Below are 26,356 nucleotides of genomic sequence, written 5' to 3'. Positions count from 1 at the left end.
ATGTCAAAGAAGGCAAGAGGCCTCTCCCCCCACGCATACACACACACACACACACCAACGAAACAGCGGCAACAGCCCCACACTCAGCAGCGCTTTTGTTTCGCAGACGTGTGGTAAAGAAAAGCTGTTTGGAGCACGAATGGGTCAGAAGAGGCGCAGCGCTTCAGCGCTTACACGTATTCTCCTTCCTCACTCTTGCCGTCGAAGACGCCAGCTCCCCCCACCCCAACGTGGTCGATAGAATCACCTTCGAGTCGCAACTGAGCAGCACGTCTGCGGCCACGAGACTATAGATCCTCATCCAACTCGCCCTGCGTTAATTCGAGGTATTCTGACATCTTGGCGTTCATGTAGACAACGGATTTGTAGCCATGCCATGTCAGAAAGGCAGAGCCAGACGCGGCCCGGCGTTCATTTGAGGCGTAGACGAGAATGCGGTCCTTTTTCCGTGGCTTACGTACGCCATACTTCCTCCGAAAGTCTTTATCCCACATCTGCATAGAAGCGTCGAGGTCTCGGAGATGAATCACCAAAGCGTGAGGAAGCGGGGCCAGGGCTTGCACTTCAAACTCCTCACGCAAATCCAGAAGATACACCCCGCTAGTGCCCCCGGACTTGAGCGCGCGCACCACTGCCTGGGCTTCGTACACGTTGAAGGGGTGCGTAAAGTCTGGCAGCGACATCAAGAAGGACAAACGAAAAGACAGTTTTTTCTTTTTACCGTTTTGAGGCAAAAAAAAGAGCACTTTGGTCGGTGTAGATGAAAACAAAGCGGAGTTTTTCCCGATGGGCGGATTCAGAGTGAAGAGGAAAGGGGGAGACGGCGGCTCGCCTCAGATGTCTCGCAAGTGCACGCACACAACGGTGCAGTGGCAAATGTACGCACAGAACGTGTCACCTGAAAGAAGGGGTGATTGTGATCGTCTCTATTGCGATTATGGGATGCGTTCTCAAGGAGGGCGGTATACGAAGCGAGGCGAAGGGCAGACAGAGAGAAGGGAAACAACCAACCAACGTGCCGGTGTGGGGCGCCGCAGAAAAGTCGAATCCAGGCCAGCAGCCGACAAGATGATGAACAAGCAAAAATGTCAAACGAATATATATGCGAATAAGCGCAGCTGACGTCACGCGTGGCTGCCAGAACGCCATCAAAAGGCCTAGGCGTGTCGTGCAAATCCCAGGGAGGGGGGACTAAAGGTAGGCACAGGCAAATTATTCACAATATCGCATCACGACACAGATACATTGCATACAAGGCGAAAACGTCGCCCCACTAATCCTTTTTGTGCAAGGGATGTCGTTTGATCGAGGAACAACGAAAGCGCGAGTGGTGTTGTAGCCACACACAAGAACAGCAGAGTGTGATATCGCACACAGTAACCATAAAGTGATCTTTTCAACATATTTTACGTCAGTGAAGTTTGCGGGAACACTCTGGTGGCTCCACGGAGGTGTTTGCTGTTCCATAAGTATGAAACCATTGTGCCCAGCTGCCAGCAAAATTGTAGGCATTTTCAAATCCCAATTCCTCTGACAGCTCACAAGCGATAGCCGAGCGAATGCCATGAGCGCAGTAGAAGACAATCTGGGTCACTCCCCGGACAGGGCGAGCACCTCCAAAAAAAAATGCAAACTCTTCATCATCAAGAATACTCTCGGGGCAAAGAACATCCCGCAGAACCGGCAGCGGGATGTTAATAGCGGTAGGAATCAGCCCTGTCGCTGCCACCTCAGCTGTCGATCGGACGTCGATGAGTTGGAAGTTTCGAACAGCATCACTGCCACTCTGCTTGCCCTTTACGAGTTTCGCAACCTGGTCAACCGTAAAGTACTGAGAGAGACCCCAGGTTCGTCTCAACATTGCACATTGGCGCCAAAAAGACTGGCCAGCACAAGATAAAGTCAAGACGCTTGTCTGCCCACCGACACCCGAGAGTGCCTGCCGTACGCAGCGGAGCCAAGCTGCTTCTGGGAAAGAACAAGCAGAGAGATGAGACCACTTGAACGGAGAAGAGACAGCACTGACACGCTTACTGGCAGGCGTCGCCGTCGCGTAAAACCAGAGAAGTGGTGTCGCAAGGCGCAAAGCGCACAACCCCGCACACCAAATTGGTGCACACGCAAAGGGGTAAAAAGTGGCAGGCGAAAGAAACAGAAAGGGAATAAGCATGACGAGAAAGTGATGAGCAGTGCAATAGGCCAACCTGAAAAAGAAAACGGATTCGGCGGGTGCTTCCTCGTGGATCGATTACGCCCCGGGACGGAGCTGCACGCATCACGGCCATTCACATCTGTGCTAATGGCAAAACGGCACCCTCATTTACACCAGCAGTGCTACAATCCAGACCCCACTGTGATGTATTCACTTCGCAGAGAATAGGGGGAAGGAGAACACCACACCCACGTGCACACCAGCATCTTTCCCTGCCCTGGTACGTCACTGGAAACCGCCGTGAACGACACCAACCAGTTGGGCACTTTTACGTACTCCTCATGTACCAAGGATACATACATATCCCCACCCGCCTCTCCGCTCGATCAATAGAGCAGTTCACAATATAAATTCATAGTGACGCAGAAAACTGACAACGGCGGCGCCGAGGCGGGAATTCGAGTGAAAAAAAGAAAGGAGGAACAGTAATCTTCGAAGCGGAAGCACGTGAGCTCATCCAACGTTGTTGTCAAAAACGGATAAGGATTTGAAAAAGGACACACACACACACACACGAGATGAGAGCCTCTCCTCCGTCTTGGAGTGACCTGACTGACTACCATCTGTGTGAAAATAACGAGCGTGGTACCAGAATAGCAACAAGTCTGTGGTAGATGTAGGAGATCCAGGTATGACTGCTAGCTAGCTTCACGGTACACAATGACTAGCGAGAAGGGGTAGTCGGGAGCTAGCTTGCCTAAGCAGTGTTTTTCTCGTGCTCCGACCACTCCGCCCAACTGCCTGGGTACACATCCACGTGGGTGTAGCCTCTAGAATGGAGCACGGCAGCCGCCTGTTCCGCCCGCGTGCCCCGAAGACAATAAGTCACAACGTGGTCTGTCAGCAAAGGTTTGCGCCCGTTGTACTTCTCCTGGAATACGTCAGCTGAGAGCTGAAGTGCAGCCTCCAGTTGGTCGAGAGGTACGTTGACAGAGGTTGAGATGGCGCCCTTTGCCACCTCATCGGAGCCACGCACGTCCAGAATGCACGTATGGTGGTCCCCCGACTGCACCTTGGCTACCAGCGCCTTCATGGCTGCGTAAGTGAGACGCTGCATCTTTACCTCGCACGGATCGGTTCGCTTGTCGAGGCACGAAGAAGTGAACTGAATGTTGAGTGTGAGAGTGACGGTAAAAGGATGGGAAGAGCACTATGCGCAAATTGGTGTCCTGAAACACTTCAGTGAGCCGGGCGAAGGCGCGTGTATGTGCATGTAAAGCCAAGGCCGGATAAGTAGAGGGAGGCAAGAAGTCACCTACAGTGGAGAGAAGGAAGTAGGTAGAGCCGTGGCGTTGGCATAATTTTCACGTGCCCAGGGCGCTCTTGAATTGCGCTGCCGCACATGCCACGATCCCTCGAAAATCGGGAACTGTGAGGACCGATTTCATTAAGGACATTTTTATTTTGGGGATCCCGACTCATCTCCCGGCGCTGTGGTGCAGGTTCAACCTTGGGAGTGGAGCGTGGAACAGTACACTGCTCACAAACCCATCACATGTCGAATACCCTCGTCTCGCTCTTCCCGTCCACATCTCTGCGGCAACTGTTCCGAAGCCCATGCCTTTAGATGATTATAGTACAATCCTTTTCTTCCCGTGTGTCACGGGCGTAGAGAGACAGACAAGTGTTCCAAGTACACGGCAGCCTTCAGCAGACCGACCGCGCACATACGGGTTCGAGAAAAAAAAAGACTAGCAAACGTGTACTTCCTTTAGCATCGACGCAGACCAGTACACGTCAGTAAAGGAATATGTGCTACTTTTTTGAGGCACTGCGCAGGGTCTTTCCATCGGTGCGCCCTCCACCAAAGACGCCACCCTGCGAAGACGAAAGGAACTCAAGTTGTGGGGCGAGAACCACACACTCAGGGATAAAAGATGCGAGCGGAGCAAACTGCTGGCATTCCCGCCAAACGGGGTCCAAAAACCGGCCACTGCAGGGAGTGAACAGAGGACCTCCTTTTCCCTCCTCAGATCCGAAACATTAGAAACCACCTAGTTATCACATAATGGAAGTACTGAAGGCTATTGGCATACTCTCCTCACCGCATGAATCACATCTATGTAGAAACTTTTCCATTACAGCTCGAGACCATCACAAACAAGTCGATGAGTACACAGACAGACACAGACACAGACACAGACGGATACCAAGATACATATATCTATGTTTTTGTCTGTATGCACATACACCCGCTGCTGCGTCTACCCCCACCATCCCATGGCTGTCGAGAGAGAGCCGCCATCTGCAATCCGGTCAGACCATGCCGCCCACGCGCGCTGGAAGCGCTTCGCCACTCTCCCCCCAGACACGTACTGAGCGAACGGTGCAAGATAAGCCTCCGTGCATTGCACGCCTGTACCCAGGCGGGTCGCATCCCGCGCCCTGCTCGACGGCAGAGACGGTAGCATCCCTGCCGCGCGGATGGCGGGCGGGCAGGGGGAGGGGGAAGGCGGTGAACGGGTGCTTGGTGCATGCCGGACGAGCTCATCGAGGAAGCTGCCCAGCTGCAGATCAGAGTATTCTCAGACTCTGCACCCCGCACGCGGCACATGCTTGTCCCCGATTCGCCCAACGCCGCTATTCCTCATCAGCCCACCCGCTCAGCTCTAGAGCAGGTCGCGCACGTGTGCTCATTTGGGGGTCGATCGGTGCGGACCACCTCGAGTGCATGGCATCCACCAGTTTCGCTCGCCTCACTCTCCTCATCGAGGCGTTTGGATGTGATACCCTCCCCCCCCCCCCTCCCGCTCCACCCACGCACGCTAGGAGCCAGAGCGCGTGCGCGCAGTGCTCGCATTCTCCGATCTTGACACAGTTTGCAGCACGGTGCCGCTGTCTGGGGAAGGCGCTCGGTGTCCCCACCTTCCACAACCGTCGACGTCATGGAAGAGGGCGTGTCTGGGTGACTTGCCCGCATGTGCTGCGACAGGTGGGACGCGACTATGAGCCCCTTGGGCGGCAGGGGTGTGTACCGCCTTCTCGTGACCCTGCTCACCATTTGACAGGGGCCGGTGTCCCGAGAGGAAGGGGTCCGTGCACACAGACCCACACACACACACACACGCACAGCGTCCGTGCATCGCGAACCCTGTGGTGTGGGTTACAGGGAGACCACCACACCACCGTGCCCCTTTGCTCTTGCCATACTGATGCGCTGAAATCCCGGGAGACCAGGGCCCCCCCTCCATCACGGGCCCGCAGGACGAAACGCGTCTCCGGCAGAGCACAGACCTGCACACGAGATCCGTCAAGGAGCCAGGCTGGCCAACACCGTTTCGCGCCGCTCAACCCATCGCAATACCACTGCACACAGCGCCAGGCCCAGGCTTGCCCGCCGATACCCCGGGCCCGCAAGTGGACCCCAGCAGCTGGACGCCAGGGTGGGCTGCAAGGGCTCGTGGGCCCCCCCCCTGCCCTAGAGTGCGGGGATCATGGCCCTGGCACGCCACGGTAAGGTGGCGGCCAGCGCCAGCAGGGGTGCGGCAAAGACCGAGAACACAATAGAGAGGGGCACCAGTGGCGTCGGCCGCCACCATATCGTGCTCCACCCTTGTCCCCCTTTTTTCCTCTGCATCCGCGCCAGTCGATGGCACGCAGAAATATCAGCGCTTCTCGTCTTTCTCGGCAGTAGAGGATGTCACGACATGAACGGTGGTGTTCAGTGGAGAGCCCTGGAGCTTGTAACGTGCAACGCAGTGTGTCGGAATCAGAACCTCCAACTCCTCCTTGGTGCGCACCCGCGCTTCCGTCGTCCCGTACGCCGCCCGGTGTAGCAGCTGAAAGAAAGATAAAGCGACCTCGTCGTATTCCGAGCGAATAGAGCTGGTAAGGGTGAAGTACTGCCGACACTGCAGATCCGTTTCCAGTAGAAAAAGACAGCCGGTGCAACGCTCCACAGCGGAGGTAATGTAAGACGATGCCAGTACGTCGTCTGTGATGCGGCTCAAAACATGCTGGAGCACCACAAAATCGTACTTTTCTGTAGGCAGTGTGTTGTGAAAGGCGAACCGAATTTGAATTTTTCCCTCAGTAACGCTGTCCACAAGCTCGAGGTTGCGCTGTCCAGCGGCCAGGAGACGACGCACAGCTGGGCTGCTCACCAACCGAATCCACTCGGATGAAGACCTCATCTCTGTAAGTTCCTCCTCAGTGCAGTCCACACTCCCGACCACGCCTTCCGGAGAGGGCAGTACAACGAGGATTTGCACAGCCTCCTGTTCATTGGGCAGCTCGGCAATATGCACATTCTTCGTCACCTCTTTTGCGTGACACGACGGTAGAGCCCAATTGTTCTTCACGTAATCCACCACACAGTCCTCCGTTTGGTAGTCGAAGGAGTCGTTGTTCAGCCAGTTTGGCCGCTTTTTGTGCGCGCCAAGGGACGCACAATTACGGCGAGCTTCTTCGATGCGCTTCTTGCGCTCTATTCGGCGCTGCTGCTCCTCTCGAGGCATGTCTTTGAAATACCGCGTGCCGCCAAAGTTGAAGTCCTTCAGTTTAACATTCAGCTTGCGAAGCGACATTGCGTTGCACCGCATTTGCAACTCCTCTGTGCAAGCAGAGCTCAGATGCACCGCGTACATAGACCAAAACGCCTGCTCTTCCATGGGCAACGGCACCTCCTTGTCCAAAAGACCCAGCATCACCTGCCTTGCAACTTCGCAGAGATCGAAAAAGGCCGAGTTCATCTCTGAATGGTTCTTCCACGAAAAGTCCTCTCGGTCGGGATTCAGGGTGAGCATGTGCTTCCATTCTTTGTCAACCAGCTCTAACCACTTTGCACGAGCCTGCTTCCACATGTCCAGAAGCTCCTCGCTGATGCACTGAGAAAGCAACTCACTGTCAAGGTACTTTTTCTTTTCAGCTGCGGTGGAGATTACTAGATCTGTCTCGCTAAACCCTCCATGAGAAATTTGCTTGGCTATGGAGTCGTTGCCGGCTTTCACTTTTTCATCTTCTCCGCGCAACGGGATTCCATCCAACGTTGCCAACATTTCTCCAAATAGAACCTCAGCCAGTCGACTCCCATCCGTGACCAACGCCGCATGGACGATTTGTGCCGCCGCTGCGCAGTGCCGCAGGCGATACGCCAGAATTGGTACGCTAAACGGCGACTGGGAAATGGGGTACACAGGGGATGGGCGGTTCAGATTTGTGCCGTTTTTCTTCTTCGTCAGGCTGCTCACCGCAGGAGTGAAACTAGCGTCCTGCATCGACTTCTCCAACCGGCGCTGATACTCTGCGTAGCTCGCCGGCTCACCAAGGGAAGAGCGGTAATAGAATACACAGCTCAATCGCCCCCAGTGCTCCCCTGGTAACGATTCCAACTCAGTATTGGAGTGGAAAAGGTGGGAATCAAATATCATCACGTCGCGCGGCTGCAGAAGCACGTTCATGTGAAAGTCGTCGAGGGTGAGAGCAAGCCCTTTAAACTGTCCGTCGATGCAAGCGATGCAGCTGTAGCCAGCGTCAAAGTCGCCGGCGTCTGTGTGAGAAGCTGTCCGGAAGCGAGAGTTGATGGTTAGCGTTGAGAACGGGGTGCCGTGAATGCGCACGACATCCGGAATGGCATCGTTTTGTGCCTGCCACCTTTCCGGAGCAACATGCCTGTAGATCTCGCTGACATAGTCGACGAGAGGGAAAACCGCTGGCCATTCCGCCTCGTGCTCATATGTGAAGGACGTTTTGCGCGCCTTCAACTCCACCGGCGAGCCACGGTAGTCAAAATATCCGGCAATACCACTCATAGGTGACTCTCCTCCGAACACCAGGCTTCTGAGTGAGGTGCGTACAGCGGCAGATAGGAGGAGCTTTGACGCCATAGATGTCGCTTCCTGTGGGAGGGCCTTTCGGAGGACAACACCAATCATCTCACCGCGACCATCTCTGATGGTGCCGCTATCGTAGAAGTCCAATACCGAGTGCGCGTTGTCATAAAAGGGGTGCGACTTGATGGCTTCTGCATAGCTCTCCGCCACCTCCTCTGCTGTGCGGGTCGCCCTCCCGGTCGACAAATCAAAGATTTCCAGTTTAATTTTCTTTGTGTCGGGCTCCATCGCGTCCTTGTCGCCGATAACCAAGTGTATATGACACTTGACTCAAATCTGCGGTGGGCTTGTGCGTCTAGGTGTATTTGAGCCACAGAACAGCAATATCCCAAAGTGATTTTAGGCAGGGGAGAAGGGAAACGGAAAGAGTTATGACAGTAATGACGATGCAGATGGAAAAGGGTTGGCCAGGAAGTCAGGCAGCAAGGGCAGTGCAACCTAAAGACCCGAACATAACCGCACACAGATGTCCCCCAAAACGCATGAGAGCAGACATGAAAACGAGGAGGGGGGAGGGGAGCGATGTGAAAGGCGCGAGAGCAAACGTCAGCGGGGAAAAATAAAAACAGATGAAGAAGCCACACAAATACACACAGGGGAGGGAGTACACCAGTAGTAAGGAGTATACATGACATGGCAAAGGGAATAGGGAAGAGGCAATGAGGAAACTTAAACACCACACCACACACACATTCAGACATCACGATATCATCAGAAATCGTACCTTAAAGAAGCGTCAAGATGCACAGCAAAGGCTACTTACCTGCACTATTGCCTTCCCTCGCCTTCTTAGAGAGCCCTTCAGCAGCTACAGATGCACTCCCCCCCTTGGGCACCAAACATGTGAAACATCGTGCAGCCCCCAAACAGCGGTATTCCATTCGCCTTTGCCTGGGGTCAACCCACTCAGTGTGAGCTTCTATTTTCAGGACAATGGAATCATCTGGAGGGAAGACCAGAAATAAGAAAGGGACAACCCCCCCCCCGTGCGGTTCGTGGCGCTCTGTTTTCTTTTTACAGATAATAAACGCGTGCGCCCAATCTTTACAGAGCGGAGAAGGGCTACTCTGCAAATTCTTTGAAAGAAAAAAAAGATGTTTTTTCCCTTTCTCAGTGGGAACTCTCCTCAGGGCTGATGCAGGCGCCTATTAACCATACACACGCGCACAGATGCCCTCACCCGATTCCCCAGAGTTTCCGCTCCTGCTCTTTTGCGTTCCATCAGTTCGCGTTGTCTTACTTCTCAAGCGGGACACCTGGGAGAACATACGAGCAGGTGGGGTTCGAGTGGGAAAAGAAAGTGGCGTCTACAAGGGGACACTATCGCTTAGTTTAATTGGAGGAACGCGCGACGGGGAGTGAGTTTGGCCCCTGATAGCCCCTGCTCTGCGCACCCTCACCATATCTTTTCTTTTCTTGCCCCTCTCCTCCGTCCAAAGACCGGCGTGCCCCGTACACCAAAATCTTTTCAAGGGCGAAAGATAAAAAAGGAGCAAACGGCAACGAGTGCCAGCACTACTGCGATGCCGAAATAGTTGTTCGCCGCCTGGATGGAGGCCTGTGGTACCTTTTCCGCATCGTCTGGGTGAATTTCACCGATGTAATACTGCCGGAGGTCCTCCAGAGCACTATCGGAGTGACCAACAGCGTTGAATTCGCTCGTGCCATCCTTGCCCGCCACACTGAGGAGTGTGTCAACGCCGCCTGGATGTTGATCCACAAATTGGGTGATATCGTAAACCTTGTTGTCCTTGATGAACCATAGGTCATTCTCCGTGACGTGTTTCCCCACATCACTCATGCGAATGTACTCAGTCGCCGTCATTATGGCAGAACGCGGGAAACGGGGGGGAAAAGTCCGGCAGACGCCCAAAAGCCGTATTTAATTCCGGTCCCTTAAACTTTGAGATCCACCCTATACAGTGAAGAGAGGGGGGGAGGCCAGCAAACGGGGGAGGGAGGTGAGTAAAGGTGTGGAGTCCACCAGGGATAACGAAGGCCGGAATTGATGATGTTTTCTATACGACTGTATCAAGTGGGTGCATGACAATCCGCCGTCGCAAATCAAAGATACAGGAGAGGAGGAAAGAAAGAGTCCTTCGATAAGTATATGAGGATACAACATCACTGTACAACAACACGAAAGCGCATACATCCAAGAAGCGACAAATACACAGCGGTACGACGACAAGCAGTATAGACTGCGATGAACTAGTTGCCGCAAGTGGGTATCGGGAGAGAAAGCGAGGAGGCAGCACAGCTGCAGCACCCTGCTAGACCCCTACCTCAGGAATATTCCTTTACGAGACAAGGCCCTCCACCTCGTCTCAGAAATGGGAAAACGCCGCGCGGAGAAACAGACGTGTGGCAGACAGAACTATATCTCGAATCACAAGCAAACATGCTTGAAGAGTGACGACTAAGTCGAGCACACTTGCGACTCCCCTACTTGTTTTTTTCTTCAACGACACTTCAAACGCGGACAGTGGACCTATCCAATTGGTCTTCAGCCCCTATTCGTGCATGAAAGTTGCTCAGCTCTTTTATTTGCGCGATGTGACCTACCCTTGGAGATAGATAGTAACTGCAGTTACAAGTCACGTTCATATTCTGAACTACGTTTTTGATGGACGTGGCTGCATATGTTCTATCAAGTCCCTGCTTCGGTGCCCTGACAATTTTGGAGACATCAAGCTTCTGCGGGGAAACTGCGCGAAGTGCATCCTCGCGTATAAAATAGTGCTCAGTGATGGGTAAGAGGGTGGAGGGATCCGTGGTGCGAGACACGGAGGGAGAAAAGAGATGCGCGTACGCAACCCCCGAAAAGGGACGAGGGGGATAAAGAAAACAGAATCCCGAGATTGTGGGTGCTCTCTTGGAATTCAGTGAAACAAGAATAAACATATACTTGTACGACCTGGCTGCGCAACGATAGTCGCTTGAGCAACACAGTGAGCACAAGACGCATAAAGAGAATACAGAACGAGGTTCAGGTGCCATGTGATGGACCCCAGTTTTACCCTCATATCACAGGAAGCCTTGCGGTGAGCACGATCGACACACCCCTCGAGCGCGTCATCTGGGAACCCCTTCTTCCCCAGCAGCAGGCCTTAGAAATGCGGTCCCCAATATCTGCTTTTCCAGTAAAGAGCAAAAGATAAAGAAGAAGCTCATGGCGAGAAAGGCTAAGATATCGGCGATACTAAAAAGGCCGCTGGGAGTTTCTTGGAGAGGGGGCCTTCAAAAAGCAGTTTGTCATCGGGATGGGAATCGCCAATGTAGTGCCTTTCCAATGCTTCCGTTGCGTAGTCAGAGTGATCGACACATTTGCAGCCGCTGGACGCATCCCCGCCAGCGCCCTTGAGGTAGACACTCGAACTCCCGGGGTGCTCCTAGGCAGACGACGTGACGTTGTACACACGACGATCCACGATGAGCCGCAGATCGTTGATTTTCTTGTGCGTCTAAATATCGGACAAGTGGAAATACCTGGTAGACATGACGTGGTGCGGCGTGACTATTTAGATGATGCTCGAGGTGTTTTCTCGCCTGGGATGGCGCGACACAATCCGCATAGCACAGAGCAAAAATGATGAGGAACTTTACGGGAAAACAATGCAAGGGTGCGCCAAGAGAATGTGGATGTACAAACAACGGAAGGATTCTTCGAAAAAAAAAAAAGCTGCTCCACAAGCTGAAGAAAAGTGAATTTGAGGCCAGGTCAAGTTAACCCACGGAAGTAGAAAAAAAGGTGGCTAAGGTTATGTTCACGTGTCCATTCTCGGATGCTGGAGGACTGCAGCTCCACTGTACAAGGCCGGTCACTCGCGCATCGCCTCGTGCGAAGCCCAAACGTACAAGCGCTTTGGTGTAATGCCGACTGGATGATGCCAGCACGGTCTCTGCCACAGACTCCAGGAAAACCTGATCCACAGGTATCCCTGCAAAGCCCCTTCCCTGAATGACGGCTTTCACACGGCGCATCCATTGAGATGGCTAAGCTTCCACACTAACAGGCGATAGCGGGGCTGGGTGATATATATTTGGTGTTTAACGAAACTCTGACCTCATCCCGTAGATGGTTCAAACGCCATCACTGTCCGAGATGGCTGTGAAGCCGAACACCTCAGAACCCCCGCCCCACATACACACCGACGACACTCGCAGATACTCTTTGATCATTTTACCTCGTAGGCAAGTGGGCCTGGAATCCTAAGTTTTCATATAGCATTTGGCAGTGGAGCCGACTCTGTCTGACTTCGCCACAGAGTGTGTGCACTGAAACCCTCACTCCCCACGTCAGAGTCTGTTCCGGCCATAGGAGAAGAAAGAGGGAGGAGGAGACCAGTTCATAGAGTCACACTGGAATGAAGCGAGGTATCCCCGCTTGAGGGGCCCGGTTGGTGTACTTGACAACCTGGTGTAACAGACAGACAGAGGCAAAGAGATCAAAGTCACCCCGCAGCCGCACGGCTTCGGTGAGGCGATAGCCACTCGAACTACGCGTCACCACTACGTCCACGCATTGGCGGTCCATGCTTTCATCCACTCATTTGTTTCTCTTAGTAGAGTTTTTACGTTCCCTGCTAGGCGTTTCGTTAATCGTCAAGTATCTCCAAGCAAAAAAATAAGGGTGAAGAGTAAACAATTCAAAACAGGACCCGGAGCCCCCTGAGGAGTCCTCAAAAGCGCACCCACCAACGAAGCAACTTCTCGCAAAACTTATGTTTCATCTTTATCTCCTGTTGCGGGCACGGATAGCGTGCAGAATCGTCTGTAACCCAACAAAACCTATACAGTGCATGGTTGCACGACTCCGCACCAGATCCTCCTTGTACCCTTGGTACGGCAACGGTCTGGGCAGGCCTGCCTCTTCGTGAAGCCGGCACTCCACCGCATACAAATCAGGATTCATGCGACCGTTCAGTACATCCTTCGGAACAAGTTCACCAATTCCTGCAGCCTGGCGTTTCCTGTCACGCTCTTTCTTCTGCTCCCGGAAAACGCATCTCTCCACCTTCGACAAATTCTGTGTCAGCTCATTCAGGCACGCCTTCATTCGCCGCTCACGAATGCTCTTCCGGGCTCGCCGGACCAGTTTCATGGCTACAACGTTATTAAGACACGAGCTGATGTGGGCAGAAGAAACAAAAAAAGAGAAAACGGGCGACGGGAAACACTACTTGGACACGAAGCGTATGGAGACTAGGTTTGATTGGTACGTCACTGATGCAGCACCAGTGCTTAACCTGCGAGGAATGTGTGCATATTTACGGTTGCCCAAACAGGTTGGTTAATAGAAAAAACAAAAGATATTCACAGAAATGAAAAGGGGTAACGACTATAGTGAGTGAGCCACATTACGGAAAGGTGGCATTGAAGTTGTGAGAGTCTATTGACTCCATCTTCTACGGTACTAGGTTGTACAATGCCTTGTGCGAGGGACCCCCGCGTCGCGAAAGTAGTGAGAACTCTCTGAGTAACGAACGGGAGGAAAAACGGCAACATGCCGCCTACCCCGCAGTGGTGGATTTCACGTTTGCAGTGTCGCTGACAACCTTGTTTTTTCGTTCTACTTGCACTTGAGAATGAAACATCGTGGACAATCGTTTTATCAACCCTCTCCATTGCGAGGGGCCTCTGTACATAAAGAAAACCAAGTGTGGTGGTAACGACTCAGCACCGCGCTAAGAGGAGGGAGTGCGGTGAAAAAAAAAAGCAACCACTGGGTGCAAGAAATGTAGTCCTGGGTCAACCGCAGGGGTTTTGCCGGTGTCAGCGAAGGTGGGACATCCAATACACACGCACATACTCGTGAATACGCACCTTCACATTACAACCGCAATTGCGGAGGAAAAAAACAGAGCAGACATTACATCATTACGCCACACTTCTCGTTCCAAAAGGGTCACATTTACAGCGGTTTCGAGGGGCGGGGGGGGGAAGAAGGTCTAACTCAATCCCAACATCAGTACATTACCTATTCTCCAGGATCAGAGCGAACATTTCCCGGTGGCCTCGGCTTTATTGCTGGGCCTACAAGACGCGTGTTCGCACAAAGCGAACATACGATTTCGGCACAGGGATCGTGACCATCTGCTTGTACAACTGTCGGTAGCGGCGGGCACTACACGTGATCTTGAGGTTGTACAGATACTCTATGTAGTCAACATCTAACCGCGCGATCCCGAACCCCGGCCGCTGGCGAAACTGCCACGACAGACTGCGCATCGAGAGTGCTGTGAGCCACTGACCAAAAGGGAGCCTGTCCGCTGCATCAGACACCTTAAACTGCACTTCCACACCACCGGCAGTGACTTGTAGCTCAAATCCAACAGTGCAGGCTGAAGGGCGGCACTTCTCCAACGCATCAGCGACATCCTTCACCTGAATGCCATCAATCCCTTTGTTGTTCTGCACAAAAAGAATGCAAATTCTGTTAGTGAAGAGGCACTCGGCCACTGTCACGCCCTCTAGGAACTCTCGGAAGAGGGAAAACATATCACTCTGCACCTTCGCGCTACCAACACCGAATGTCAGTGTGGCCTTCACCTTCTGCGAATCGCGCTCACGGCGCCGACGATCCTTCGCCTCAATGTCTAGCAAAATGGCCCGCACAGGCACGAGCTCTCCCACAAAGGGAACATGCCGATCTAACTCAGTGCACAAAGCCCTGAAGCGCTCGGGTGAACAGCAGACTTGAAGCTTTCGGACCACGTACGACGCGAAGGACTTCCAGTCGCGGTGATTCACCTCTGTCTCGATCCCACCGGATAGAACAGCATATTTGAGGGTGGCTGGAATCTTCGGCAAGTGTCCATTGAAGGCTTTTATGAGGGTCAATGTAAGAACCTCTCGTTGATACGGACGGTAGGGCAGCCGGAGCGTGTTTCCTGTACTGCTGGCGAGGAGCGCAACACCACACGCGTACGAGGTCACTGGTTGCAGGTCTACCGCTATGACACATTGTAAGCCTGGTGGGGGGTTCCGCTGATGGAGCGCAGCCGCGATAAGCTCCTCCACGTCAACGACAGTGGTAGGGAAGGGTTCAATCATGCGCGAGTCAGACAGATACACAAAGTTCTGCGGGTTGCCTTCAGGACCCTTCGCTCTATATTTCTCCTCGTACGCGCGCGTGCCGACGATCGCCTGTCGCATGAAATGCGACAGATTCTGGTTCATCGTGTCGTACTCGCGAACAACAGTGTCCCGGACCACTGACTCTTCTTCCTCTATCTGCTCACGTGCAAAACGCAGCGCAATCTCGAGCTGGCGCTGCTGCAGCTCGGCTTCTTTGGCAGCCTGTCTATTTGGTCGACGAGCCGCAACCGCCTTCTTCTTTTTTGACTTTTTGACCGGCACTGTCGCCCTTTCCGCCTTCATTTGCGCGATTAGCTGACGATAGGCAGCGCCTTCGTCGCACTCGAAGGTTGTGCGCTGAGCCTGCTCCTCAACATAAATCGCCAAAGACTCGAACCCAAAGATAGGTGGCTGCCGAAGGTTGAGTGCACCACCATAACCGCTAACGTAGATGAAGTTGGTCTTTGACGTGTCCGTCTGGGAAACGGCACGCAGCATCGTCTCCCTGTCGGGATCACGCAGGATCGTTACATCATAGCCTTGATGCCGGAGCGCTTCCTCCAGAGGGCCCACGTCGTTGTCAATCGCGGGGACGCCAGGACACTTCGGATTGTGAAGCGTAATAAGCAGTGCGCATAGAGGCACCTTCATCTTTACAGCCGGAGACATACGTAGCGTGCGGATCTCCTCTACCTTTCGATCGTTCAGGGTGCGCTGCTCCCTTCTTTGAGCAGCTACCTGCTTCGCCAGACACACACGCCAGTTCCGCTGAACCACCAGCGATGCGTTCTCGCGAGCGCGGTCGAACAGCCTTTTACTGAAAAGACCGATTGCTGCCGCCTCATTCGCTGACATGTGTGGGCGGACGCGCTGGATCAGATGCACTGTGGAGCCGAACTCGGCATTCAGCAGGTGCGTATGAAGCACCACTGCTAAGAACCAAGGCCGTCCGCTGTTTTTCAGGCTGCGGATGACATCATCAGCGACCAATGGCCGAGACCCCGAGTTCAGTGGACCCAATTTAGCAGTGACGTACGGTTTCAATGTATCGATAAGAAGCACAGACTCCGCACCTTCGATCATGCGATTCAGCATCAGCTCGCGCCACCCTAGCGTTCCTTCAACCATGTAGGGGTAATGCCACTTCAGCATGTTGCAGTCATACACCGCGTCAGCCGGGAGATCCGGCTCACAGACGTGCAGCACGGAAGCAAAGCAGTCGCCTATACGCACGGTGACCATAAGGTGCCCCCGCGGAGCGTGTGCGCAGAGCGCTGTGTTGATGGACTCCTCCAGCCGCGTCACAGTGTCAAGTTCTTGGTAACATTGCGCCGGAAGACCATACCACGACTTCCACTGTGCCTGCGTGTGTTCAGGAAGGATGTGAGGAGTGGGTTCGATCTCGTGAAACTTACCCGACAGCACATCATACAATGTCTCGCGGGCGACACCCCCCTCGCCAAAACCGCACGTGAAAACCACCACTGCAATCGAGACATTGTTCCTCCTGAATATCTGCATCTCAGGGCGGGCGGCCTGGTTGATATCATCCGAGTTGCTAGCGGGGCCAGGGACCCACACAACGTCGTTACGGCGCACGACTTCTGTTTCGGCATTGATAAGCAGCCCGTGGTTGTTGTGACACGAGTTATCCTGCAGTACGTACGCACCAGGACCTTCATTCATATCCAACGTAACATAGTGGCAGCCGCTTAAAGAGAGGTAAAAATGGTCAATCTGCCCAGTGAAAAGGCGTTGAACTTTCCAGTTGCGCACGTTGTGTCCGCCGACCGCGATCCAGTTGTCATAAGTCACGAAGCGCGTTGGTCCCTCCCGCGAGACGAAAAGCACGTCCTTTAGGACATCATCGACCTTTACAGTGAAGTTGTTTACTTCACTGTCGATACACCGCCAAACAAGCTTGTGCCACTCACCGTCCATCAAGTTTTCTCGCTCGTTGCCACGAAGTAGCGCAGAGCAACGGCAACCAAATGCGTCCACGATGTAGAAAGTTGTGTGAAGCTCGTGGTAGCGCAAGCGCTCCTTTGTTATGACTGGCTCTGCGTTGAGTACAATCCCGAACTCTTGCATTTTGAAGTTGCGATCTGTCACGCCGATCAACGACATCATACGTGACGTGACATCGGTGCGGAAACACAACTCGATTCGCCAGTGGTGCATGAGCTGACCAAGCAACGGCAGCGTTCCAACGTTCATGACTAAGTTGCCGTCAAAGGATGGAGCGCTGCGCGGCGCCGGTTCCTCCAGCACTCGCAAGTTCAAGAGTGTCTCGTGGTGGTCGATGGGAATCGTGCGCGTCATCTCCTGGAGCATCCCCCCCTCCACAGGAAAGAGGGGCCATCGGACAACAGGTTTTGGGGGATAGCCCCCAGAGGAAAACCGCAGTTCCGCGATTACTCCGCGAAACACCAACGCTGGCGAGTTCACCTCGTTTAGGTAACCGCCAATGAAGAGGCGATGCGACCACGGGTTGAAGGCCACAGGATGCTCCTGTTGAATGAGCTGAATTTCAACCCCCAGACCGTCGATCTCACACGCGAGCTGACCTTCCTCTAAATTGTGAACGCGTAACATCACGTGGTGAAAACCGGTGCCATCTGTAAGACCTGTCTTCACAAGAGATACAACCGCCTCTAGGACACGGTTGGCTGAGTCACGAATAAGAACTCGTAGGGAATCGGGCATGTCCTCGTACCAGTTCAGGCTCAGCTGGAACAGCTGGCCGATCTCCTCGCGCTGACCCTCCATGATCTGCACTAGCACTCGCTTGCCGTCAGCTGGCTTCAAGTCGGTGCGTACCCAGAAGTCAAGCGTCAACTCTCGAATCAGCTCCTCAAAGTTGGGAACCCCTGGCAAGGCCATCACTGATGCCACCCCGTCGAAAACGTAGACCTTCATTGTTGCACCCCAACCGTTCCCGGGAAGAGGCTCACAGCCGCTGCTGCTCTCCTCCTTCCGAAGCTCTGTCAGCAGTGCCATGGTGTTGCGGCGCTGCATCTGACTGTATAGGGCAGCGTGGCTTCGTGTATTCCTTACGGGCAGGATGGAGATAACCCTCGATGACCGGTGAGTATGAAACGTTGGAGAAGACACTAAAAAGTTCTGCGGCCTCAGTGAGGAGGAGTCGTTGTGCGGCGGCACCAAGATATCATCGTGGGCGGCTGAGATGACCGCGTAGCGCTTCGCCGCGGCTGCTTGTCTATCGGAGGGATGCACGTAGTGATATTCCCGTCTGAGTTGCTGTATCTTTTTACGCAACTCTTTTGATAATTTTACGCCGCCCTCACTCTCCCTCCCCGCATGAGCCCCATGATCTTTCGTGCCCCGGGCCTCCGTCGCATCCGCATCGCCAGGGATTGTGTTCATCTGCAGAAGCCGTTGCATCTGCCTTTCCTTGGCTATTTCGTCAGCAACGACTTGCATGCCGTATTCTGCTGGTAACCGGATTGCTTGAAAGAAAGCAATCAGGAGACGTTGCAGATGCGCATCGGAATTGGCACCTCGGTGGACGACAGTGACATTCTCTCGCCTTTGAACGCGTGTCGTAATATCCTCAAACAACGACTTCAGCACCGCCGACTCCTGCTCATCGCCTTCATCAATGACACCATCAAAGGGGGTAGCGAAAAAGCGTGGCGCTACAGGGTACTGCAGCTCACGAAGCACCAAATCAATTTCATCTGAAGAAGGTGCCTCACCTCTTCGATCATCGTGAAAGACGGCGATGCGATCCTGAAAGGCAGACCAGACGAACGAGCCTTCGCTTTTTGTTTCTATCTTCCCCTCCCCGTTGCCTCCCTCCTCACGAGTCGGCCTTTGAAGCGAGAAGAGCAGAACCATCGCCCTCCCGTCAGAGACTTGGCTTTTTCCCGTTCTTCAAAGCCGATCCAGTGCACCAGAAGGCAAATATAGAAGGTCAAATCTCTTGTGAAGACAAGGAAACTAGAAGCACGACCATGCAGGAGTGAGTACGGCCCCCAAAAACCGGGAAGCGCACTTGCTCCACAGACAGCAAGAGTGTGCAGGTGATTTTCTACCTACGTCCCGCTTTCCAGTATAACTGTGAGGGAAACGTCTCTGAAGATATTGAAGAGCATTTTGTGTGAAAGAACGTTGGTGATTACCCCCGTCAAAGCCCCAAAGAAAATAAAGTGAGAGAAGAGATGAACAAAAAAGCAAGGAGATGATCACCGCAATAGTCTTTCTCCGCCTGCTGCAAGAAGTAGACTTACCGAAAAGATGCGAAAAATCATCAAGATTAATGTTCGAGAACCGAACCCGCCAACTTCTGTGATCAGCACAACCATGCAAAGTCATCTCTTTCTGCTGCACTGCGATCTTTTTCTTACGTATTTTCGTACCATTCTGGGGTAGAGGAGAAGGGAGTCGATTGGGTTGGGCTCACCCTCTAGTGAAAAAAAAGGAGTGAAGGCGTGGCTGCCAAAAGCCTATCCGTAGTGTACATGGAAAAAAAAACATTTACTTTTTCTTTTTACTTTTCTTTGGCTTCGATCTAGTGGCACTAATTTCAGCGATTCGCTTGTACACCGCCGGGTCGGTGCGCTCGCTCACCCGCAGCGCCGTCACGTGCCTACTTGCCTCCAGCGACTTGAGCAAACATTCGCTGACACCCGGCACCAAAATGCACAAGTCCAAGTTCAGCACTCGAAGGTGTGTATTGCCCTCTATGGCTTCGCAGAGTGCCAGCAGGGCGTCCGCCTCACCGGTGAACGCCGTATCGGCCAAGTCAACGTCCTCGAGCTTTGCGCTCACACAAACCGCTTTAGCCACCTCTTCCACACCCTTGTCGCCGATATGGTTACCACGCAGCGAAAGCACCGACACATTGGACTGTTTCACGATGTGCGACGCGATGTAACCCGCTCCGACTGCGCCCAGGCCACAGAACTGCAAAGAAAGTGATGTCACGGAAGCGTTCCATTGCAACCCTGCGCAGAGCTCCTGTACTCCAGCGTCCTCCAACGGGTTGAAGTCGAGGAGAAGCTTTGTCACAGTACTGTTGTCCCTAAGGTAGCTGCCCAAATACCGACATCCCCGTGGCCCGATCGCGCAGCCTGGCAGCTCGAGACGCTGTATGCCAAACGGATTGCGATCCGGAAGCGGACTGTATTCTCGTAGAAACTCGCACAGAATAAGAACGCCATCGTCACCGAGCATGGCGTAATGCAGCTGTATCACACGAAGAAAGGGGTAAGGTCGGAGCGCGACTTTACAGAGCGCCTTCAAGTCCGCACTCAGTACTTCGCCACGGACAAATAAAGGCACTTGGGGTATCCCTGTTTGATCGCCGTCCTTCACACGTATAAGCTCCGCTTTCAGCCGCTTCGCGAAAGGGATAAACGGGTCCCCTAGTAACCCGCACGCCTCATGTAGACGACGCAAATCGGTGTCGACGTGGAGCTCCTGCGCTATGGTGATCACCGGCGCCGCCGCTTTGGGATCCTTTTTGGCCTGCTTCGGAGGCATCTTTTATAGTCGACTTTGTGTGTGTTGAAGCCCACACATATGCATGCGCACAAGCCGAAAAGGCACACACAACGCAAGGAGCGGGAAGACAGATAGAAGCAAAGTGACCTACTCATCATGATCATGTGAAGTATTCATTAGCCAAGCTGCCAACTTTTTTTTCCTCACTTGAGTGAAGACCAGATAAAATACCCTCGTAAAGGATAGACACCGCTGTGCACGGAGCAAACAACGCATTTCAAATAGACATATAGGAAAGAGAAGGCGTGTCCCTCGCTGCTAGAAATAGCCTGGCGCGACATCCCACATATTTACTCATTGGTGTTGCAGTAGAAACACGCTTTCAACAAACATTCTGCGGCCTTTCTTCAAATTCACGTACATGCCTGACATAGGGTACATACACTTCATGCCAAGAAAAAAAAAACGAAAAATGGCAACCACCACCGAGAAAAACACCCATACTATACATGACTCCACTACCCATCACCGAATACCATCAGCACGGTAAGACGACCTTGTTAATCAGTTGCGCCCTCGAAAAGGAGCCTACGGAGATCCAGGAGGTCCAGCTGGTTGTCTGTACTCGGAAGTAGGGCTAGAATATCCTCCGCACTGCCCAGATTCTCATCATCAAGACCCAAATCTGTCCTAAGATCCTCCAAAAGCTCCGACAGCTCCCTTGGGTCCATATAGCCTGTTCCGGTGCGGTCATATCTGCGGAGAACAGCGTCAACCGGGTCCTGTGATTCTGCATTTGGCACTCTCTGCAGATCGCTCATCGCTGGCTCGATCGAACGTGTCACGTCCTCGCTCACACCATTCTCGGTCAGTTGCCCTTCACCATCAAAGGGGGCTGCGTAGCCGCTCAGGATGGCAAAAAAGTTGGCACTGTACTTGTACAGATCAGTCGGTTGGTCACGAATCACGGCCTTTGTGTACTGCTTCATGATCGTTCCCAGCTCAGGAGGAACATTGATCTGGTCAGCGGAAAACATGGCGTTCATTTTCGCTACACTATAACTCCGAGACCTCGCAGACTGATACGTACACTGGATATCAATCCACAATAACTCCAGAGAGGGAGAGGTTTTATACCCAAAGGTCGTAATACCGCCCTCGGCTGCATAGGGACAAAAAAGTGCGTATATGGGAGAAAAACAGTAACGACATGGAGAGCGGAATCATAGGGACTTGTTGCCCGAAATGAAACTACGAGACACACGCGGCCACACGCAGATAGCGGGTGGTTTGGCGCAGGAAAAAAAGGAAGCTGTGCCGCGCATAGCTTCCTACAGTGAGGAAAGAACTTCAATTTTTTTCTCTAACCCAGTTCCCTGTTATTTTGAGAATACACAGCATGGAGTCTATCCTTGAGAGAAAACGCGTCTCGTGGCGGCTTTCTGGGTATGTCCTTTCCGGTCTTTCATGTAAAAAAAGGATCAAGAAACAAAAGCAGTGCTTCACTGTGCAAGGCGAGAAAGCGCCTTATTTTGATCCAGAACAATTCTATGGAGTCTCTCCTTTGCCTCGATCGACTCTTGCAGCGATTTCTCCAAGTCTGAGAGTCTTAATTCGAGCGCTTTGTTGGTTTCCGAGAGTCGGTCAAACGAGGCCGTGATTCGCTCGTTCTCCTCTATGGCGGCCTTCAGTGTTGTCCGCTCATCTTCGAGCGCCTGAGCCTGTTCCCTTCGATCAGCTGCGTCGCTGAGCGATAGAACCTCCCGTGCCACGAAACGTGCATTAGAGGTTTCCAGATCCTGGACTTTCGCCTTTTCTACTGACAACGAAGAGCGAAGACAAGCTATGTCAGAGAGAAGTGTGTCGCACCGTTGCCGCAGTAGCAGTGATTCGTTGTCCTTTACAATGACCTGTTTGCTCAACTCGCTCAAGCTCTGATGTAGCTCTTCAATGCATTGCTCTTTGACATGGAGAAGATTCGTGAGCTCTGTGCACTTTGCGTCGAGTTCAGCCGCCTCTTGATCGCCCCTGACTAGACGCTGATGATGATTCTCGTTTTCGTATTCAAGCGCTTGAATATCCATGGTCAGTTGCTGCTCGTGCAAATGCAACGATCGCAACTGCTCCTGGAGATACGCCACCGTCTCTTCTTTAGAGGCGAGTGCTGCCCGTACATTGTCTAGCTCTCGCTCAAGAAAACGTTGATTCTCCACCAGTGACTCGATCTCTTGCGCGGATTTTTGATACGCAGTGAGAATTTCTTGCACTTCCATATCCTTCGCCTTCACTGCGTAGAGCGCACCCGCCTCCCGCTCAGACAACTGCAGAAGCTCGGCACGCAAATTTTCGTTTTCAGATGCCAGTGAGCTTAACTGCCGGTTGGAATGGTTTTTGGTGGCCGAAAGCTGCGCCACATCTGCTTCATACTGACGCAGCTGTTCCTCCCAATGGTCTCTGTCTCGCTCAATTTGAGATTTCTCCACCAGCATTTTCTGCCGTTCCTCCTCTAACAGTCTGATTTTATCGCCCATCGCTCGTTCCGCTGCTGTCTGATCACTGCACCGTTGCTGCAAAGCACGAAGTTGGAGTGAGAAATTCTCCACATCTTCTACCGCAATTCGTCTTCGCTCGGTCTCCTGGCTTAGCTGCCTCTTTGTCGTCTCGAGCATTGACAGTGCATCCCGCTGCATGGCGCTCATATCCTCCAACGCACCACGCAGCTGATCACACTCACGCGTTTTCTCCTCCAGAAGCACCGCAAGGCTATGGGGCACATCACCATCCTCTGCGACATTCGCCGCAGCGCTTTGGAGTGTGCACACCTGACAGGATTGAGTCGCCTGCTCCACGAGTGCTGTTTGAGCTTCAGCATGACAGAAGTTCCGCTCATAGATGGTCCCACTACTTTCCCTTGCTACAAGCTGCCGCTTGGCCTGCGCTGCCAACTCCGTCTTTAACCTATCACACTCTTGTGACAAATTTTCAACGGTCAATTTTAGTGCTGTAATGGTACACGACCGTTCCATATTGCTCTCCTCGGAACGGCCCTGAACTTTCGCGGCCTCTTGTTTAGTGGTTTTCAACAACACCTGCAGCTTCCGCATTTTTGCCTGCAAGTCTGCCTTTTCCATGCAAGCCACGCTCTTTTCGCTGTTAACAGTGGCCAATTGTTTTTCGAGCAGTTTGCATCTCTTCTGCGGATCGTCTACATCCCCGCGGGATTTCATCGATCGTTGCAGTCTTTCTATCTCTGCATTCTTCTGCACAATCCTCTCCTCGTATTCAGCAGCCAACTGACGTGCTTCAGAAAATGATTTTGTTCGCAAGGTAGACACCAGCTCTTCTAGACGTTCCACCTCTCGGTGGAGAAACGCAACCTGCGACAAAAGATGCGCAACCTGTGCCTCTTGTCCAGAAGCCCCTCGGGGTCTACAGCCTTCATCGCCGCGCGCACCGAGGCTCGTGCTAGCGTCAATAGCTTGCGTAGCACTCATCGCTGAGTTCTATGCCAAGACCCAACAAGGATATAGCCTAGCAGCTACAAAGAGGTTGGTGCAATGTATATAAAAAATATATAAATACGTAAATGATTCAAAGAATGTTGGAAATTTCAAAAGAGATGAGAACAAGTAGGCTTCAAAAGCAAAGAAACTACCATAGATCTGAAATGAGAAAGCGCAAATCGACAGCTCTACAGAGCAGAAGCTGGAAATTCACTGGAAGATGCCCCGCTCGCCGACTGCCAGGAATTTTCGACACCTGGTGCACAACGCTTTCACTTGGAGAACTTCAAGTACATTCTGTCGCCAACTGCAGGCCGAAAATGTGCAAATCGTTGCAAAGTCTTACAGCCGAAATGTACGATTTCAATCGCAATCCAGAAAATTCGTCAACCTCATTTGAATAGTTCAGGCGGTGAGGAAAAAAAAAGCAAGCTCATGTGACATATCCTCCTGTATTGTTCCTTGTAAGAAAGCTACCGCTTGTTAAATTCTGAGCGCTGCTTTTCGAACAGCTCTTGCTCCAGCTTCTTAATCCGCTGTGAGTTATAGGCGTCCGCTGCAACCACCATTAGTGGAACAGATAGCATTCCCACGCAAAAACCGCCGAAAAAAATAAAACCGATTTTCGCTGGTACACGATTTCGAGGACTCCGGAACGCGGCAAAAGCGGCAGAAAAACTTCCCAGAATAATGCCTGCATCAAGTCCGCGTTGCATGGGTTCGCACGACAAGAAAAAGCGCCACTGCTGCGATAGTGCTCGTCTTCGAGCTTCGCCGATTTCCAGGCCTTCCTGCTCGATAATATACTGTTTCAGATCTTTCACCTGCGAATCTGGGTACATTTTGTTGGCATCACGAGGGGCCTGGATTTGCTTCATCATCTCCAACGTCTCTGGAGTCGCCACTTTATACCGTCCAGATTCCACCAAATCACCGATGTTTGTGGACTGTGGTGAGTTTTCCTCATAGGGAGGAATCGCCGCACCCTGAGTGGCGGGCATCTTGCTGCCGCTACCTCCCATTGTTTCTATAACTCACCAACGACCGGCCGTGGCTTGCCTCATCCGCGCGTGCACGCCGTCAAAAAGAAGATATCGAGAAGTAAGGGAACTGAGGGAAACAAAGCTGTTTTCGAGTTGCACATCGCTGCTGTCATTGCTTTTCATTTCGTGCTCTTACTCAGTAAAATGTCATAATGAACGAGTTGAGAGCCGAGAGAGTAATTTCACACCACTGATGTTAATCCACAGGGAAAAACCGGTGCGGGCACGATGAATAGAAGCATCACAGGCCACTTTCGTTTTTTTTTTCTTTCACCTAGAGGACACGATAAAACATTATTTAGTTGTACATACGCGTCTGGTAGAATTTTCCTCAACTATCCGCAAGGTAGCACCTTCATCGCTAAAACTTTAGGTTCATGAAAGAATTGGATGAGCAGGCATGGGTAGCTCTTGTGCAGGAGCAATCGATTCATGAGGAAAGTGTCGTAATAAGTCTGGCTTGAAAGTATTTGTGCACTGCTGGGAGCAGCTGAGTGATGCTTCTGGTATACCTAGGCGATTCCTCGGCATTTGCACGGCCCCACACAACCGAGAGGGAGGAGAGAGCCGGTAGGTGACGAGTGCGCTGGAAACACCTCTCCGGCGAGAATTTACCCTATCGCAGTCCCTCCCGTCCTTTTACGGCGTGTGCATGACGAACAAGTACCTTCCATCCACAGCCTACTGCCGAAGCGCTGACTAATATATCGGGTTTCCTCAACCACAAGCCGCATGCCGCTGTGCGGCATGGCTGGATAATCTCTCGGTCGTCACCTGCTTCGAAATGGGGGCGAACTACGGAGTCGGCGCGCGTGTTCTTCTGTCTTGGCGGGTGCCTCGCCTGTTTGCGGTCGCTGAAAAAAACGCAAAGGGGATGAGATGCTAGTTTGCACGCTTCTCTATGGTAGCAGCGGTGGCCTGAGTCTTCTCAGTGTGGAAAAAAATGTCTCCCGGGGGGGGGGGGGAGTGCAAGTTGCACAATCACGTTAGAAATTTGGCTTGGATATGAAAAGTTTTTTCATGCAACTTTAGGTGTTTCCCAAGCGCCGGAAATCTGTGTGTAACGAAAAATCGCTTCACCACTCCAATTCGCTCAGGCTCTTCTGTTCCACAACGGTGGTGGCAACTATCTCTTGCCGCTCGGAATTTCTGGGTAACCGATGCTTTGAACACGGTTTTTGTTTTTATCCAGGCGAATGGGGGAAAACCATCTTAAAT

The 26,356-nt window shown here is 52.6% G+C and overlaps 11 protein-coding genes across 11 annotated transcripts; all 11 read right to left on the bottom strand.

Annotated features, from left to right (window-relative positions):
- Nucleotides 1-287: 287 nt before the first annotated feature.
- JKF63_06902 (uncharacterized protein) lies at nt 288-683 on the bottom strand (the record flags this gene model as incomplete). Its single annotated transcript, XM_067902849.1, has 1 exon — nt 288-683. One exon carries the CDS (start codon nt 681-683, stop codon nt 288-290), a length of 396 nt encoding a protein of 131 aa, XP_067759208.1.
- Nucleotides 684-1,411: 728 nt separating this feature from the next.
- JKF63_06901 (uncharacterized protein) lies at nt 1,412-1,861 on the bottom strand (the record flags this gene model as incomplete). Its single annotated transcript, XM_067902848.1, has 1 exon — nt 1,412-1,861. One exon carries the CDS (start codon nt 1,859-1,861, stop codon nt 1,412-1,414), a length of 450 nt encoding a protein of 149 aa, XP_067759207.1.
- A 1,048-nt stretch (nt 1,862-2,909) lies between these two features.
- Nucleotides 2,910-3,269, bottom strand: JKF63_06900 (uncharacterized protein; the record flags this gene model as incomplete). The annotated part of the gene is made up of 1 exon (XM_067902847.1): nt 2,910-3,269. One exon carries the CDS (start codon nt 3,267-3,269, stop codon nt 2,910-2,912), a length of 360 nt encoding a protein of 119 aa, XP_067759206.1.
- Nucleotides 3,270-5,817: 2,548 nt separating this feature from the next.
- JKF63_06899 (uncharacterized protein) lies at nt 5,818-8,271 on the bottom strand (the record flags this gene model as incomplete). Its single annotated transcript, XM_067902846.1, has 1 exon — nt 5,818-8,271. The coding sequence occupies one exon, from the start codon at nt 8,269-8,271 to the stop codon at nt 5,818-5,820; it is 2,454 nt and encodes an 817-aa protein (XP_067759205.1).
- Nucleotides 8,272-9,511: 1,240 nt separating this feature from the next.
- On the bottom strand, nt 9,512-9,868 carry JKF63_06898 (uncharacterized protein; the record flags this gene model as incomplete). Its single annotated transcript, XM_067902845.1, has 1 exon — nt 9,512-9,868. The coding sequence occupies one exon, from the start codon at nt 9,866-9,868 to the stop codon at nt 9,512-9,514; it is 357 nt and encodes a 118-aa protein (XP_067759204.1).
- A 2,910-nt stretch (nt 9,869-12,778) lies between these two features.
- On the bottom strand, nt 12,779-13,147 carry JKF63_06896 (uncharacterized protein; the record flags this gene model as incomplete). Its single annotated transcript, XM_067902844.1, has 1 exon — nt 12,779-13,147. One exon carries the CDS (start codon nt 13,145-13,147, stop codon nt 12,779-12,781), a length of 369 nt encoding a protein of 122 aa, XP_067759203.1.
- A 932-nt stretch (nt 13,148-14,079) lies between these two features.
- On the bottom strand, nt 14,080-18,984 carry JKF63_06895 (uncharacterized protein; the record flags this gene model as incomplete). Its single annotated transcript, XM_067902843.1, has 1 exon — nt 14,080-18,984. The coding sequence occupies one exon, from the start codon at nt 18,982-18,984 to the stop codon at nt 14,080-14,082; it is 4,905 nt and encodes a 1,634-aa protein (XP_067759202.1).
- A 639-nt stretch (nt 18,985-19,623) lies between these two features.
- Nucleotides 19,624-20,631, bottom strand: JKF63_06894 (uncharacterized protein; the record flags this gene model as incomplete). Its single annotated transcript, XM_067902842.1, has 1 exon — nt 19,624-20,631. One exon carries the CDS (start codon nt 20,629-20,631, stop codon nt 19,624-19,626), a length of 1,008 nt encoding a protein of 335 aa, XP_067759201.1.
- A 521-nt stretch (nt 20,632-21,152) lies between these two features.
- JKF63_06893 (uncharacterized protein) lies at nt 21,153-21,638 on the bottom strand (the record flags this gene model as incomplete). Its single annotated transcript, XM_067902841.1, has 1 exon — nt 21,153-21,638. The coding sequence occupies one exon, from the start codon at nt 21,636-21,638 to the stop codon at nt 21,153-21,155; it is 486 nt and encodes a 161-aa protein (XP_067759200.1).
- A 456-nt stretch (nt 21,639-22,094) lies between these two features.
- Nucleotides 22,095-24,086, bottom strand: JKF63_06892 (uncharacterized protein; the record flags this gene model as incomplete). The annotated part of the gene is made up of 1 exon (XM_067902840.1): nt 22,095-24,086. One exon carries the CDS (start codon nt 24,084-24,086, stop codon nt 22,095-22,097), a length of 1,992 nt encoding a protein of 663 aa, XP_067759199.1.
- A 482-nt stretch (nt 24,087-24,568) lies between these two features.
- JKF63_06891 (uncharacterized protein) lies at nt 24,569-25,117 on the bottom strand (the record flags this gene model as incomplete). Its single annotated transcript, XM_067902839.1, has 1 exon — nt 24,569-25,117. The coding sequence occupies one exon, from the start codon at nt 25,115-25,117 to the stop codon at nt 24,569-24,571; it is 549 nt and encodes a 182-aa protein (XP_067759198.1).
- Between the last annotated feature and the right edge of the window lie 1,239 nt (nt 25,118-26,356).

This window comes from Porcisia hertigi, chromosome 9 (genome assembly GCF_017918235.1).
Source record: "Porcisia hertigi strain C119 chromosome 9, whole genome shotgun sequence".
NCBI classification, from domain to species: domain Eukaryota; phylum Euglenozoa; class Kinetoplastea; order Trypanosomatida; family Trypanosomatidae; genus Porcisia; species Porcisia hertigi.
The sequence above is the reverse complement of the archived record's forward strand: the minus strand, read 5'-3'. Positions and strand labels throughout refer to the sequence as shown.